At 40.1% G+C, this 16,658-nt stretch overlaps 1 protein-coding gene across 1 annotated transcript; it reads right to left on the bottom strand.

Moving 5' to 3' along the window:
- Positions 1-221: 221 nt before the first annotated feature.
- Positions 222-16,514, bottom strand: LOC122023445 (uncharacterized protein slr1919-like). Its single transcript, XM_042581555.1, has 16 exons — positions 16,161-16,514; positions 8,092-8,267; positions 7,829-7,994; positions 7,654-7,706; positions 7,404-7,547; positions 6,910-7,014; positions 5,547-5,672; positions 5,246-5,443; positions 4,537-4,643; positions 4,164-4,326; positions 3,448-3,513; positions 2,409-2,502; positions 2,147-2,259; positions 1,833-1,903; positions 1,036-1,192; positions 222-896 (listed from the first exon to the last, which is right to left on the bottom strand). The coding sequence occupies exons 1-16, from the start codon at positions 16,459-16,461 to the stop codon at positions 459-461; spliced, it is 2,478 nt and encodes an 825-aa protein (XP_042437489.1). The 5' UTR covers positions 16,462-16,514; the 3' UTR covers positions 222-458.
- Positions 16,515-16,658: the final 144 nt, after the last annotated feature.

The raw sequence follows: 16,658 nt of genomic DNA, 5'->3' as shown, positions 1-16,658 counted from the left end.
GTTAACTCAAGATTGATTATGTTTCTAACGAGCTATAAATCGAGCTTTTTTTAACAATCTGAAAATGATTGATTATAATTTTTGAATCACGCTCGAACCGTTCGTGAATTATTTAATTTACTCATGCTTAAGAATTAAAGTTCGATTGAATTATTTAATTTACTCATGCTTAAGAATTAAAGTTCGAATCGAACTTGAGCCAAGATCAAGCTTAGAAAAAACTAACCGAGCCAAATTTGAACCTCTTATTGTTAGACTCAATTCAGTTACACTCCTACACTCAACACAAACCATGAATCTCCCCATGCAAAACACCGTACGAGGTGCAACAACTCCATAAGTGGTTTAAAAGAATAATTGATCAACATTTGTTAAACTACTTCAACTACATTCTGTACAAAGTAACATTTTTCTCTTTGTTGAAAAATGTCGATATCCTATAGACTCCTAGAAGCGCCTCATGGAATGCTAAGTGCGATTCGCCTTGGTAAAAATGATCTTCCATGAGTTTCTGACCAGTAAACAAGAGCTCGATGCATCGCAAGTACTGCAGCAGTAGCAAGGACAGCCGCTAAACTCCAACATACTCGCACCGTCAGCATCGAGTCTTGTCTTACACCATTTGCAATTTTGTAAAATATAACCTTGAGCCTTTTGTCTCGGAGAACAGTTTGCAACAAAGGTACCGATAACTGGGATGGTGAGGCTGGTTTTCTTTCCATTTGTTCACTTTCTAGGATCATGTTTCGGTTAAGTTTGTTCCTCTCTTCAACTCCATTTCTTCTGAAGGCCTCTGACGTCCACTGGAAGAGAATATCAGCGAGAGCGGAACTGAGATCTCTGCGGAGGGGTTTTGCATCTTTAGAGATGAATGTGCGAGCTAAAGAAGTTGAATCCTGTTCGATCAAGGAAACATAGTGTGTTAATACATTGTCCTTAGTAGACTAAACTTGTTTAACATGGTGAACTCCTGCTAAGAACACAAGATACAACCTCTGAAGATCAGAATTACAGTGGAAGCAATACGATACCTACCGCAGTCATCAGAATTCTTCGGAAAACCGCACCATCTTTTGACGTTAACAGCCTCAAGATGAGGTTCGCAGTATCGAAGACCTCCCCTTTGTCAGTTTGTCCAAATGATGATCTATTTGAAGGCAACATTTCTAATTCTACCACAGATGTGTTTTTTCTGCATTCATTGAGTAAAATCATAAGGTGAAAGCTAGAAAGGAAAATGAGGTAAATTGTCTAGTGTGGCTGATCGTTTATATTTGCTCAATATGTTAAGGAAATAGTGAGAAATAGATATATAAATTTACAATGTTACATATTTGACACCATATAGGTATGATTTTATTTGACAACAATAAACTTGTGCGCCCGACCACCGACCTAGAATGCTTACATCCCTTATTTAGGTCCTTTTGATTGGAGAAATCCAACCGATACCACTTTTCCTCAGAGTGATATAAGAATTTCTGGGTAGCTTGTGATAATTTTTCATGTGGAACTGAACTGTGTCACAATTCCCTAAAGGCTCGTCGTCCTCTCAAGCTACTTCACATGCTACCTTTTCCAACTGAAACTTCTCAGTAGGAATAAGTAATAAAAGTAGCCTTGCTACATACCAAGTTAGTAGGATCAACTAATGATTCAAAATGCTTAAGCCCCCATGGCCCCATCAACCTCCCCCGGTTAGCCCACATTTTCACATGTGGGATTGTACTGGAGTCTCAAATGGAATATCATAACCAATTGTTGCTAGAAGTTTATTTAAAAGAGTTAAATGGCATAAATTCAATTGAGTGCTTGAGACATTGTATAAATACCTCATGTTACTCAGCCTAAGGAAAAGCAAAATCCTGTCCCATTTCAATTCCCTCCTTTTGTTGAAGACAACCTGAAACGAAGTGTAAAACCTACCCATTAAAAGCATTTTGGTACAGGAACATAGAAATTAACAGTCTAAATGTATAAAGTCTGTCACAGCTTTGGCTGCCGAAATATGACTAGGGAAATATAAAGAAACTAGTTAAGTTTTGCTCTAGAACTTTAGTATCCTCCTGCATCTATATTATTGACCATGTGTCGATGTAACAATTCAGAAAGCACAAAAAAGAATTGACCTCGTGGAGAGGCATACCGAATGCAATATTTTTCTGGTTGCAGCTGAATTATCATACAGTAGTCTCGTTGAAACAAAATTGTATGCAGCTTGAAACGTCTTAAAATTTGGATCTGCTGCTACAGCCAACCCTGCTATAGGGAAAAATATTGAAGACCTTGAAGAATGGAACAAATCATATGACATCCAAGTAAATTCCATTCGTACATGTAAGTACTGTCGCTAAAATCCATATGAACCAATATAATCATGTAGGTAACAGTGGAAAAGAAAAATCGACCTTCAAATGAAGCCAAAGAGCGCAAAAGCAGCGTGAAGTATGGTGGCATATGAAAATTATACTTGACTGCTACAGATAAAATTTTACCTAAAACCTGCAAAAACGTATAGCATATGACGATTATTGGCTAAGGTATTTCCCTATAGATTAAATAAAGGTAAAAGAATTAGATGGAATTGCAAAAGACAAAAAAGGAACTGGCTTACATATTAACACACCTTGCTACTTTCTCATTGGTCACTACAATCAATTACGAATATATCATTGGAAATATGACCAGATTAGCTTAGCCTTAGCCCATAACTTCGCCTAAAAATTCAATCATATTGTTGATTATACTCAGAATCAACAATCCAAAATTTTACTTGCTCAAGCAACATGGATAAAATGTTTTATGTGAATGATTAAGGATAGCTTTTCGCCCGTCAGAAAGGAATAAGTTCAACAGCATTCAAAGGACTACTCCTTGAGTCATGACTTGGGGCAATCTGAATCAAAGTACAGACTACAGAGTCTACAGAGTGAAAACGAGAATAACCAGAAGCAATGGATCTAAAAGTTTAGACGGTAACGATCTCACTTCAACTGCAACTCCTATTATTTTGTAAAACAACAAAGCTTATATAGGGGGGTAAGACAGTGTACCTGTCCCACAGGCATGAGCTAAATCACACGGTAAATCAGCAAACATTCAAATTAACATGGACTCAGCTCATCAGCTGCCTATATTGGATGACATGGTAGGAACTGAAAAATATACAACATATGGACAAATGTATTCATTAGTCAGCTAAACCAGTAAGACCTATTTAGCAAGCAGTTTGACGGATCTGGTTAATTACCATTGTTATCCTACATCAGTGGCTAAATTTTGGAAAGCTTTTATCATTTGACCTCCTATTTTTTACATTTGCATATTCTTCTGAAAATTGATGAAGGAAATCATATACTGCAGACACTCGAGGAATATTCAAGTTTTGAGAACAGAAACACTAAAGCAATCACATAATATGGAAACTAAAAGGAGCGATCTACTTACACGACTATACTTGATGTCAGGAATTCCATTGATAAAGACTACTTCGCCCAAGGCCTCTTCCAAATCCTTGAAATGTTCACAAGGTAAAATAAGATAAGGCAAGCTTTTACATTCAGAATATACAAGTAATCAGAAGAATGGTGTAACAAGAGAGAAGTTATCATCTAGCATTTGTTGTTTCAAATACCAACCAATACCCAGTCTCAACACTTCTGAGGAGCTGTACAGGAAACTCGCTGCAATATTTTGTTGTTCCAATACTGAACTTCTATTATACTAGGGTAGATTGTTAATACAGTCGGTACTGGAAATCAGCACTTACACTTATTGGGTACCTCATATGGCATTGACTTTGCCATTATCTACATCACACTGAAAGGTAAGCGACAAAGAGAACTTTACCCCTTCCCTTTGGTGGAGACAACCCGCATCCATCAGTTCTGGGAAGATACAATTTTGCTCCAAAATCCTTCAACCAAATGTTATGGGAGCTCCTTCCTGAATTTTTACCAAGGTAAACTGGGAAGAGGATCTTAAAATCTATATTCTCCTCTCCATATCTCTCCCTTCCAAACAAGTAAATTGTGTATGTTTTCCTTATTTTGTAAGTGTCAACAAAATTAAGAACAAAGCACAATGTCATCAAATGTCACCTCGAACTGTGAAAATAATTGGCAAAATGTTAACAAAAATGGAATATGGTCAAGATGACAAACCATTGCTACACGACGAAGATTGGTTCCTGGCCTTCCAACATCCATTTCCATCAAATCATAGACAAGTGCATTCCAGTCTCCATTAACTATGTGAACTATGGCAGAAAGCATAGCAAGCTGATGTTTTTTCTCCATCCGACAAAGCAAACCAAAATCAAGAAACCTAAAATAAATGTTCAGCAAAGAAAACAATTAAAAGAAACCATAAATCAAAGAAAAAGAAAGGTTTTCAATGATAAACTAGCATGCCATTAGGTAAAAACCTGAACATAATTGCAATATGAATAAAAACTCAAATCTAGCTTGTTATAATACAGCTTACTTGTTAGTAAATCATTTACTTATCTTAGTGAAATAACTATTTTTTCCATACCCAATATGCCCTTCTTGAGTATAACGTAAATTTCCAGGGTGCGGATCAGCATGCAATAGGCCTGTTTCAAGAAGTTGGATTAATGTTGATTCCACGCCTTTCTTCACCTACATCTCGAACCATCACATACAAATGCAAGTCAAACCATAAAGCATATATAATTCTGGATGTTCTGGCATAAAAAGACAGAAGGTACACACTCTTTATAAGAGAACCACTTCAGCATATTCACGCTAAATTAATCACATGTTAATTGGAAAAAGAGAGTTTCTTCCAAGTGAAACGCCATTAGATTGGTGCTGAAAAAGCGACCAATATCCATTAAGAAACAAAAGGCCATAATCTTTGTCTGATATGGGCAATGTTTAGCATCAAAGTCCTAATGCTAGCATCCAGCTTCATGAACACGGTGGCAGAGTGCAATTTTAAGTGTTCATGTTTTTCTCCAGTATGAAATTTGGTAAGAAATAGAAAGAGTATATGAGAAACTATGACACTATCTTTTGATTATATTAAAAGCAAAAAAGCAGAAATTTCAGACTCCATTATTGCAAAAATTGAAGTAGTTCAACCAAAAAGATCCTGAACAAAGAATGTGAAAAGAGTAAGATTTGAGCTAGCACTCGCAGTTGGTTTTACATATTCCTAAGGTCAAGTAGTCAATAAAGAAAAGTTTTTTTAATAATACAAATCATTTAACAGTGCATACCATATCAACAAGGTGTACTTTTGCTTCTAATCTTTTCCTTTCCGGATATCGATTGTTCTCCTTTCCAAATTCTTTGGCTTGGGCAAGCAAGTCATTGGGATTTTCACCAACTATCCATTCCATGGTGAGAACTCTTTTGCTTGTTAAATTCATAAACACCTTGGGGACCTTGATAAATGAATATTGAGAATGTACTTCCTGAGAAATAAAGACACAATACATCAAGTCAGTAGTGTAGAAAACTAAATTGAAAACTAACATAATAATGTTCCTACAGCAAATTAATTCAAGCGTGAAGTACCGAAAATGCAGCAACATTAGCTGCTTCCCTAGTGTAGTCTAGTTCACCAATTACCCCTCTACCAAGCTCATCAGCATAGAGGCGAAGATCACTTTTTCTTTTTGCCATCTTCCTCAAGAGTGTTAGCTGTAAAACATGGCAAGAAAAGCATGAAAATTACATAGCATAAGAGTACAGAGTACCGCATTGTTTTATTCACAGATTTCTTATATGAGCATTCAGTAGAGATTGAACAAGGAATAACATCTAAGAATTAGTTTGTTGTTTGGGACTATGAATGGTACTTAGCATTTGATCACATTGACTCATGAGAAAGTTGAAAAGAAGCACCTACCTTTCTTTGTAATGAGTAGTATCTAAGGTTCATGCACTAAAGGAAGTGGTTTTATATTATATTAATTGGGTCTTTTGGTGTCAGGCTTTCTCCATATTATTCTGGTCTTTCAGAATAATGCCCTGTTGCAGGATTGGGCATTAAGTAGGAAAGGATGTATAAACAAAAATGCTAAACCAATGGAAGAGAGCTTTCTTCTTTGATGTAAAAGAGCAGTATCTTCTCTTTTGAAAGGAATAAAAATCTCCTGCGGGAGATTTCCAGGAACAGAATATGCTAGTCTTCCTTGAAAACAAAAGGATAATATAGATTTAATTTTGATCTGCATTTGACACGAAATTCATAATGTGTGAGATAAATAAATTTTGTAAACATGGGCATGTTTTATAAGTTGAGCTAAATCCTAGTAAAAGAATTTAGCCCTTAGGCTTCTCGATTCAAAATAAATTGTCAGGGTTACTGAAAAATGGACTACATGGAATTTAGCTTTCAATGCCCCTAAAAAATTATAATAAAAATTGTGCATACTCAAAAAAAATCTCAACACACATCAGAACACTAATTGATTCCGCCAGCATAATAATTTATCATGTGATGAAGAAAATGGCTCATATTGTCAGCTGAAACAATCTCTACTAGGTTTCCATTCCATATTTTCTGTTTAATGCTATATTCTAATGAAGGAAATTAGGAAATTAACCAAATAATTGAACTTTTGTCGGAATCTGTAGCCAACTGAACATTTTGGTGCACAAAAATTCACCAAGAAAAGCAGGCTACCGAGCGAAAGAAGCAATTTCTCAAGTGAAGTCATATAAACAAGATAAATAATAATCAAACAAATATTAGTAACAAGAACTCAAGTTACTCAACAATTTGTTTCAACTTTAAACTAAGGAAGGTTTCAGACACAAAAGGTTTCAGCACATAGTGAATCTAAAAGAACACAAATGATGCTCCCATAAACACAAGAAAAACTGATTATAAGATACTCAAGTAATTTAGAAAATCAAAACATATAATACAAACCCCAAGGCGCAAAATGTAGATATCTCGTGCAACTGAAGGAAGCAAGTTTGGGCGTTGGACCTTTATCGCAACAACAGTACCATCAAGTGTACATCCACGATAGACCTAAAACCATAGACAAATAGCAATAGATTTTACTGAATAGTCAACTTGCTAGCCTGCCCAAGTTAATAGGAATGCCAAAAAATCTAAATCAGATATTGCACCGAGATAGCATATAAGTTATTTTACTGGTCAGGCTACAGAGTTCCACTTAACTAGTGAATATTTAGGCTTATCATGAGAATAGGAAACAACCGAGATTTAAAATCATCATCACTCAGATAAGTTATACAACTATTTGGGCATTGCCATCACTCATACTCGCAGGTTAATTAACTTTGGGAAAGAGCTGGGCAGAAGCATCATGACTCAGTAGATACTTTAAGCTAACTATAAAAAAGAAATAGGTGCTGCATTAGTATTGATAAAAGCAACTTAAAGACTAGGACCACCTGGCCAAATGATGCAGCAGCTACAGGTTCTTCTGAGATGTAACTGAAAATCCTTTCTATAGGACATTCAAATTCCTCCTCCATAACTTTCAGTGCAACAGTACGTGGAAAAGGAGGCACATTTTCATGCAACTCAGACAATGCCTGATGGGGAAAAACTGACAAACGATCAAAACTAAATCCAAGTCATTATTCACAGCTGACTGAGAAAGTTCACGTTAAGAAGCATGGTAATCCGAGTCTTTTTTACCTTTGAAACATCAGAACCAATTATATCTGGTCTTGTAGATAGGGACTGGCCAACTTCACAAACAAGTAGATTGAATAGTTAATTTAACCTCACCAGCAGTGGTGAAAAGTATTACGAGGATGCAACAAGATGATGGAAAATAAGCTACAGCTCCTCCAAGAACTATCTCACTTACCTTTGATAAAAGTTGGACCAAGATTCAGAAGAGACTCCTTAACAAGCTTCCCAGCTAGATACTGTGAGTTGTCAATACCATCATTAAGGTTTACACTTTGCTTATTCACATTGAAAGCTTTGGAGGTTTGAAGTTTTATAGCAAAAGAGGCCCATGACAAGAATACCTAAAGTAATAACATACTGCCAAATTAGAAATATATCCTAAACTGAGCAAACGGTCTGATCAATTTAGAAACATTAGCAAAGTTGCATGGGAAGTACCTCAGCAATTCTGAAAGCTAGTATATGAGGACGAAGACTAAAATAAAGTGCTACTTTCTCAGGATCATAAACCTCAGGTAAAGGCATGACAAAAATTTTGAAAGTGTCCTGGAAATAATTAGCATACACCTTCAAGGCTTCCAAATCAGCCATCAGTAGATCCAAAGAAGAGAGTCCTGTAGAAGTATTTGAACATGAGCAGACTAATAAAGCAAACAATTAACTATATGACAGACAATAAAAAATCTGGTGATCCTTCTTAAACAAGAAAGAAAAAGTATGTTCAAGTTTGTTGAGTAGATGTGCCCTTTGATATTTGGACTGTTCATCCATCTCCAAGCACCCATATGGAACACCCAACGCTCTCATTGGCTGAATGAAAAAGCTTTTTAAAATAAAGATGATATACACCTAGATTCATTCATGTGTTGGATTCCTATACAGAAATCCATGTAACATAGGATGTATCATCTGATAATAGTGTGAATGAGACAACATGATTGTTGATACAGTCTGACCTGGATGTTGTTTTGCTGTTGACACTGATTTAAGTTTGTATCAGATATTTAACTCAGATTAATTACTAATCTAGGTTGACTAGGTTGACCTGATTGAGAAAGTCCTAACTGGGATGTTAGGCAGTTGGAAAGTCCCGGTGAGTGAAGCCAGGCAGATTGGAAATCCTGGTGAGTGAAGCCAGGTGAAAACCCTAGTGAGTGAAGCTAGGTGCAAGTCCTGGTGAGTGAAGCCAGGCAAGGGAAAATCCAGATGGATCAAGGGTGATCGGACATCTGGTGTTGAAAAGTCCAACAAGGAAGCTTGGCATGCGAAGTCAGAGAGGGCTCGGTAGCTCGTTCTCTAGGACCAGATGAAGTCGGAGAGAGCTAGGGAGCTCGTTTCTCCGGACTAGGTCAGAGAAGGCTCGACCGATCCAGCAGAGGCTGGATCGGTCGGCGGACCGATCCGGTGGCACAATCGGCTCTGCGGACCGATCCGGTGAAACTTTTATACCTGATCGGTGCGCCACCGATCGAGGTGTCGATAGCTGCGAGCGTTTGCGGTCGATGCGGGCCGATCGTAAATCGATCGATAGCCTCTGATATTCTTGATCGGTCGGAGACCGATCGAGAAGCTAGCGTTCAGGGAGGCGCTATCGGTCGATGCGGGACCGATCAGATTAATTCTGATCGGTCCGCGACCGATCGGAGCCGCGTATTTTCAACACGCTATCGATCGGTGCGGGGACCGATCGATTAGTTCTGATCGGTCCGCACCGATCGAGATAATCCAGCATGGATCGATGCGACCGATCCACGATGTGTTGTTTTGCATGTACTTTTTCTGATTGCCGTATTTGTCTTCACCATCTGTTTTTAACCATCTGCTGTGAGTCTTTCTAGCTTGCAGGTTGCAGGTCACATTCTCATGTTTGGATTCAAACTAAGCTTCATTAAGAGAAGGAGACAAGTACCATTTTCACTGTAATTTGCTGCAACAGATACATTTGGGGCATCAACGTTCACTGGCGAAATCCGATTACGATTGGGCTGCTCAGTTTGACTTCTACCCATTGGTTGGTATCCAGAGACACCAGTGATTTCCATTGGCATGTGTTCAGAGAATCAGAAGAGGAGGAGAGGTGATTGGCTACGCCTTGCTGGCAGCAGCGATTCCGCAGACGGCGGTGATTCGAGCAGAGAGACATAAGTAGGAAGAAGAGGAGTTCAGAAAGGGAGAATTCTGAATACTCTGTCTTTTGTGATCAAGCCTTCGAGAAAGCAAGTTGGTGAAGCTGTGAGCTCTTTGCTGAGAAGGTTGATTGTGCGCTCTCTGCTCTGTTCTCTTCTCCGCGTGGCTGTAAGCTCATCTTAATATTTTTCTCAGCCACTGTAAGTCTTGTGCTTAAATCTATAATCATCTGAGACTTTGTTGAGAGGTTGCTCCACCGAGAAGGAGACATCTTTAGCCGGATCTAGTCCGGGGTGTGATCTACCGAAAGATCAAGGAGTCGTCCTCCTTACGGACACGCCGAGGAGTAGGGGCAAGTTATCCCCGAACCTCGTATATCCTTGTGTCTGCTGTGTGTTTGTTTTCTTTCGTTTTAGTTTTTCTATTTCCGCTGTGCTGTGCTAACAAAGTTCTTGAAGAAATTTCTGTTTAGTGTTTTTCAAAGAGGCTATTCACCCCCCTCTAGCCATCTAAGATCCCAACAATGATAACTGATAAACAATCTAACACTTTAGTCATCCAATTTTTGAAAGACACAAAACACATGATATAAATCATTCATGTTTTTCAAAAATAACAGAAAACATATGCATAAATCATGTGCACAATACTGGTTGAGATGAATAACTTAAATTTTCTAGTAATAGCAATTGTTTTTATACAAATTTTCTTCCAGGGACTGGTTGTGTGAAGCAGAGGAGAATGATTGAGATGTTAGAAGATTAGAGAGTTAAGTAGTTGAAGGCACTTGAATGATTGATCGGCATGTTTAATTTTTCCACCGACATAACGTATTTGGTCAATAGAGGGTAGATTGTGTTGGAGCAATCTGGTACCCTAGGTTTTGATGTTTGGGTAAAGGTTTAAATTAGGTTTATTGTTGTATTTGATATGCATTGTGAGTGTGCAGGATACAGGTACAACAAGAAAAGTCCAAGTGTGATCTTGGCAAAGGAGGAAAGTCCAAGATGAGTCTTAGCGGTGTAAGTCCAAACATGTAGTCTTGGCAACGTAAGTCCAAGTGTGACTTGGCAATGGACGAAGTCCCGGAGGTGCGACCTCTTGGCAAATGAAGACCCGACAACAATGGCAAGGCCGATGGAAGCTCCAGAAGGCAAGACGTGAAGGATGGGGAGGCATCCGAGGGACGCAAGGCCGATGGAGAAGGCTAGAAGGCTAGGTCTAGGTTGGTCGGGCGAGAACGAGTGCTGAGTGAATGTACTCGGGGTAAAATCCTAGAATTAGGGTTTACTGTAAAAGTACTGTTAGTGTTACTGTAGCAGCACTACTGTAGCAGTCGACTGGGAGCAAATAGAGGGCTGATATCGAGCCGTTGGGCTGCAACGATCGAATTTCTACGAAGGACAGTCGACTGCATGTTTTGGCAGTCGACTGGTAGGCGGGGTTTTCCAACCCGTGGCCTATATAACCAAGCATTGGAAGCTTGGTTAAAGTTGACGAAATTAATGGTGGTTAACCCTAATTAGAGTCTCCTAGTGCCCAAGTGATCTATCGTGTTTGTACAAGGTTGTGGCGAGGTTTCTCCACCCACAAGGAGCTACACGAGCTAGCCGGAGGTTTTCCGAGGAGTCATCCACCGACGGATCGGGATCGTCCAACTTACGGACAGCCGTGGAGTAGGAGCTTCATCTCTGAACCACGTTACACAACGTGTCATTGGGTTTGCTTCTTGATTATTGTTTTCTAGGGTTAGCTTTCCTTTTGTTTGTTAGTATTTTTGTTTCCGCTGTGCACTAACAAGCGTAGGAAGCGACGATTTGGGTGAGACGCTATTCACCCCCCCTCTAGCGGACGTCAAGGTCCCAACAAGTGGTATCAGAGCGAGGTTAGCTCTTGTTGGACTAATCACCAAGAGAGCGGCTAGAGGAAGAAGATGGAGTCGGAGGGACCGCTCGGATGGGACATCCGAATCCCACCTCCATACGAGCGCGAGGATTTCGACTATTGGAGGAAACGCATGGAGATGTGGTTCCAAATGAATTGGAACAAATAAATTGCATTGGAGGAACCGTTTAAAGCTCCAACGGACAAGAAGGGAAAGCGTATCCGACGTCGATATTGGACCGAGGAGCAAAGGGAGCAATCGGAGACGGACAAGGAGGTAACTAGAATTTTGATTAATTTATTACCTCCTAATGCGATATTGAATGTAGGTGAATACGAGAACGCAAGTGACTTTTGGAAAAAGGTAATTGCGCTTCATGAGAGTCCTACACAAATCCAAGAAGAGAAGGAGCCCAAGGAGAGGGGCTCATTGGTCCAAGAGGAGAAGGACCAATCGAATGTTGACACGTGTTCAACATCCGAGGAGGAGAAGGAAGATGAGGAGGTATCATCCACATCTTCAAGCGAGGAAGAAGTGGAACCGTCCACATCTTCAAGTGAAGAGGAAGAAGAGCAATCCAAGGAAGAGGAGATCTTGGAAGCTCAACCCTCCACCTCAACTACCAAGAAGAGCACAAAGGACCACATCAAATGCTTTGAGTGTGGTAAGATGGGACACTACAAGAGTAGGTGTCCAATGGTCCAAAAGGTAAGGGAGGTAAAGCCAAAACTCAACAAGGTTGATTTAACTAATGTGAGTTGTAGGAAGGAGAAGAAGAACATTAGGTGTTTCACGTGTGGTGAGTGGGGACACTATCACACAAAGTGCCCAAGGAGAGGAGAGCTCAAGAAATTGGCGCACTTGAAGAAGTGGGAGAAAAAGAGAGCTTCGAGGATAAGGGAGGTAAACACTAATTTGAATTCATATTCAAATTTAAATTCTTCCATGCATTCTAGAAATAATTTTTATTATTTACCCAAGGATAATCATGGATTTAGATATAATGATAGGAATAGGGTTAATGTAGAAGATAACCCTAGGAGACCTATTCATGCTAAATCTAGTAAGAGTAGACCTAATAAGACCCAAACTACTTTGCCAAAGGGAAGAAAAGTAGGTGAAAATCTAAGGATTAATCCCAAGAAAGGGAGACATATGCCTAGGAAGGTAGGTAGGTCTAGGGATGTCCAAAGTGGACATGTTGACTTTAGGGTTAGAACCCTAGAATTGGAAAATCAAACCTTGAAGGCAAAGCTTGAGGATATGGAGAAAGTCCTAGAGAGGTTCATTATTGGACCTAAAGGACTTGACATGTATTTGAGTGGTCAAAGATTCAAAAATGTCAAATTGGATCCTTCCAAGACCAAAAGGAGATCAAGTGCTAAGGTGACACATGACATTGGTAAGGGAGGAGTGACCAAGGATAAAGGAAAGTCATCCAAGGCCAATAAGAAGGAATATGCTAGGGTGACATATAATTATGGCAAGGATGAGGTGTTCAAGGTGAAGGACAATAAGAAACTAACCGAAGACAAGGTGTCTAAGGTTAAGAATGTGAGTTTTGTAGGCCAAGTGTCACCCGAGGTGCACCGAAGTGGCCTAGTCATAGTAAATGAGTCACCTAGAGAGGTGGCTAAGATTAAGAGCTCAAGGGGGAGCTCAAAGAGTCTTTGGGACATATGGTAAATGATCTCAAGTGAACCAAGATGTGCCAAAGGAATTAGAGATGGATTTGAGTCTCTATTGTAGTTGGTTGGCACAATTGGGTTAAGTTTCATGCATGAAAATATGACATTGGGGTCATATTACATGAAATTAGTTTTTGATGTATAGATGTCATATAAACCAATGCTAGGGATGCATTATGGTTTAGTATGGCCAAATACATCAAGAGGAAGCCAAAACTAGGACTTTAGGCCAAGGTTCAATTGAACCATTTAACTAGTTTTGAATTTTGTGTCAATCTTGGGATCTATGATAAATATATTTTTATATATATTTTTCCCAAGTAGACATGGATAAAATAGACCTCTCCACAAAATTTGGGATTTTTTGGAGGTCTGTGGAATTTTTGGCGCATTTCTGAATGTAGGTCAAAAAGGCTGATTTTTGCCAACATAAAGTACCAGTCGACTGGTACAGTTACCAGTCGACTGGTACAGTTACCAGTCGACTGGTAACAGTAATTTTGAGCACAGAAGATCTCTGTAAGCTCATTTTGACGATGGCAGTCGACTGCGGTTTATACCAGTTGACTGGTAACACTGTTCATAAGCACAGAATGTCTCTGTAAACTAATTTTGACGATGGCAGTCGACTGGGACTTATAGCAGTCGACTGATACGGTCTGAAAATATTTTTTTTGCATTAGAAAATGACCAAAAGAGTGGAAAACATGTATGTAATCTTATGGGGGATTAATACATGATGTTTATGGTCATTAGAAGTCAAAGAGTCCAATAATTAGGATATTGTTGGAGCTCTTTTTGATATATAGCAAAGGGGGAGAAGTTTAGGTTTAAGTGGGAAACCTACATACCTTTGCAAGAAATCCTAACTCAAGGGGGAGCTTAAATGAAGGGGGAGCGATTGCTCATTTATTTGCAAAGGGTGAGAAGTTTACCTTTGCAAGAAATCCTAGCTCAAGGGGGAGCTTAGGTAAAGGGGGAGCCTAGGGATTTAGGTTCCATTATTTATACATAAGTTGATTTGCATATTTACTTTCATATGTATTGCTATATTGTTTCCCTAACTTAAACGGGTTGTCAAACATCAAAAAGGGGGAGATTGTTGGAGCAATCTGGGTACCCTAGGTTTTGATGTTTGGGTAAAGGTTTAAGTTAGGTTTATTGTTGTATTTGATATGCATTGTGAGCGTGCAGGATACAGGTACAACAAGAAAAGTCCAAGTGTGATCTTGGTAAAGGAAGAAAGTCCAAGGATGAGTCTTGGCGGTGTAAGTCCAAACATGTAGTCTTGGCAACGTAAGTCCAAGTGTGACTTGGCAATGGACGAAGTCCCGGAGGTGCGACCTCTTGGCAAATGAAGACCCGACAACAATGACAAGGTCAATGGAAGCTCCAGAAGGCAAGACGTGAAGGATGGGGAGGCATCCGAGGGACGCAAGGCCGATGGAGGAGGCTAGAAGGCTAGGTCTAGGTTGGTCGGGTGAGAACGAGTGCTGAGTGAATGTACTGGGGGTAAAATCCTAGAATTATGGTTTACTGTAAAAGTACTGTACTGTAGCAACACTGTAGCAGTCGACTGGTGGTTTCATCAGTCGACTGGTGCAGTCGACTGGGAGCAAACAGAGGGCTGGTATCGAGCCGTTGGGCTGCAACGGTCGAATTTCCACGAAGGGCAGTCGACTGCATGTTTTGGCAGTCAACTGGTAGGCGGGGTTTTCCAACCCGTGGCCTATATAACCAAGCATTGGAAGCTTGGTTAAAGTTGACGAAATTAGTGGTGGTTAACCCTAATTAGAGTCTCCTAGTGCCCAAGTGATCTAGCGTGTTTGTATAAGGTTGTGGCGAGGTTTCTCCACCCACAAGGAGCTACACGAGCTAGCCGGAGGTTTTCCGGGAAGTCATCCACCGACGGGTCAGGATCGTCCACCTTATGGACAACCGTGGAATAGGAGTTTCATCTCCGAACCACGTTACACAACATGTCATTGAGTTTGCTTCTTGATTATTGTTTTCTAAGATTAGCTTTCCTTTTGTTTGTTAGTATTTTTGTTTCCGTTGTGCACTAACAAGCGTAGGAAGCGATGATTTGGATGAGACGCTATTCAACCCCCCCTCTAGCGGACGTCAAGGTCCCAACAGATTGTGTCAATTGAGTGGGTGATACATTATCCTCATCCTGCTTCACTGCTTCATCTTTGACCGAGGAAGTATGGTCTCCACTTCATCAGGTGTCATTATGAGACAAGGCGGCACAAAGGGCTTCACAAACCTTCTTCTGCATATTTCATTTGTCAGTCATCTTCTTTGACATTTATGCGGTAAGAATTTGTTGAACCTACACAGTTGCTGGGCCCAATGATTTAGTTTAGAAGCCCTGTTCTCAACTTCATGTTCTTGATTAGCATTGTGTTCGCTATTCAGATCAAATAATCTTCTACAAGTATCAAACGCAGGCACACCTTCTATTCGCAAACTAAAATTCCTTATTTAGTCAATGGAAATTGAAATTCTACATTGTTCTCGCAAATGATACAACTTAAGTCCCACTATGTCCACAATGATCCAAACCCACTTAACAGTGGCTCGAGTCGGTAAGTAAATTGACTGAAACCTTACTTGTTCACGAACGAACACAAGACAGAGCGCCCTACTAAATCTAATAGAAACACACAGAGCAATACTTCTTGATCTGATCAATCCTTTCAAATCTCCAGATAAAATGAAGAAACAGATTCCTAAAAGTATGAATAAGCCACCAGGTTCAGCTACTAGTTCGAACACAGAGACCAAAGCAGTGAAGCACAGACCCGGCGGATGCGAAATTCTAGGCCAGGCGGAGTCGGTGATGGGTGCGTCCTTTGCGCCGGGGTCTTCCAAGTTCCGCAGCCAGAGGATTTCTCCCAGCGCGTTGGTCAGGGGCCGGAGACGCTCGCGGAGGAAGTCCCGGTCGCTCCGGAGCACCCGGAGCACGCTCCCCGTCCCGCCCCGTCGACTCTCTCTGGAAGGTGAGCTAGATCGGAGGGCGGCGATCGAGGCGCGCACAGGCGGTCCGACAGCCGTCGCCATGGCGATGGAGCCGGTGGTTGCTTGTGGCGTTCGGGAAGTCATCGGCCACTTAATTGTGGTGCTGCTTCAGCCATGTACCTTCTCCCTTCTCCTAAAATTCACGGCCTTTTTTGCAAATATACATTCACACATATGATTCATAAAGTAATTTTTAAGGATAAAAAAATAAAAAACAATGTCTTATTTTTATTAAAAAAGAAAAAGAAAATATCTGTTTCCTATGTTATAAATCATCTTAT

This window comes from Zingiber officinale, chromosome 9B (genome assembly GCF_018446385.1).
Source record: "Zingiber officinale cultivar Zhangliang chromosome 9B, Zo_v1.1, whole genome shotgun sequence".
NCBI classification, from domain to species: Eukaryota; Viridiplantae; Streptophyta; class Magnoliopsida; order Zingiberales; family Zingiberaceae; genus Zingiber; species Zingiber officinale.
The sequence above is the reverse complement of the archived record's forward strand: the minus strand, read 5'-3'. Positions and strand labels throughout refer to the sequence as shown.

Bases quoted from the DNA above. Each gene is read 5' to 3' on its own strand.
- LOC122023445 (XM_042581555.1), bottom strand. From the start codon at position 16,461: ATGACTTCCCGAACGCCACAAGCAACCACCGGCTCCATCGCCATGGCG. The intron at 7,015-7,403 runs GTGGTCCTAGTC...CTATGGTTTTAG, and splicing joins CTGCTGCATCATTTGGCCAG to GTCTATCGTGGATGTACACT. The intron at 4,644-5,245 runs GTATGCACTGTT...TTCGAGATGTAG, and splicing joins AAGTACACCTTGTTGATATG to GTGAAGAAAGGCGTGGAATC.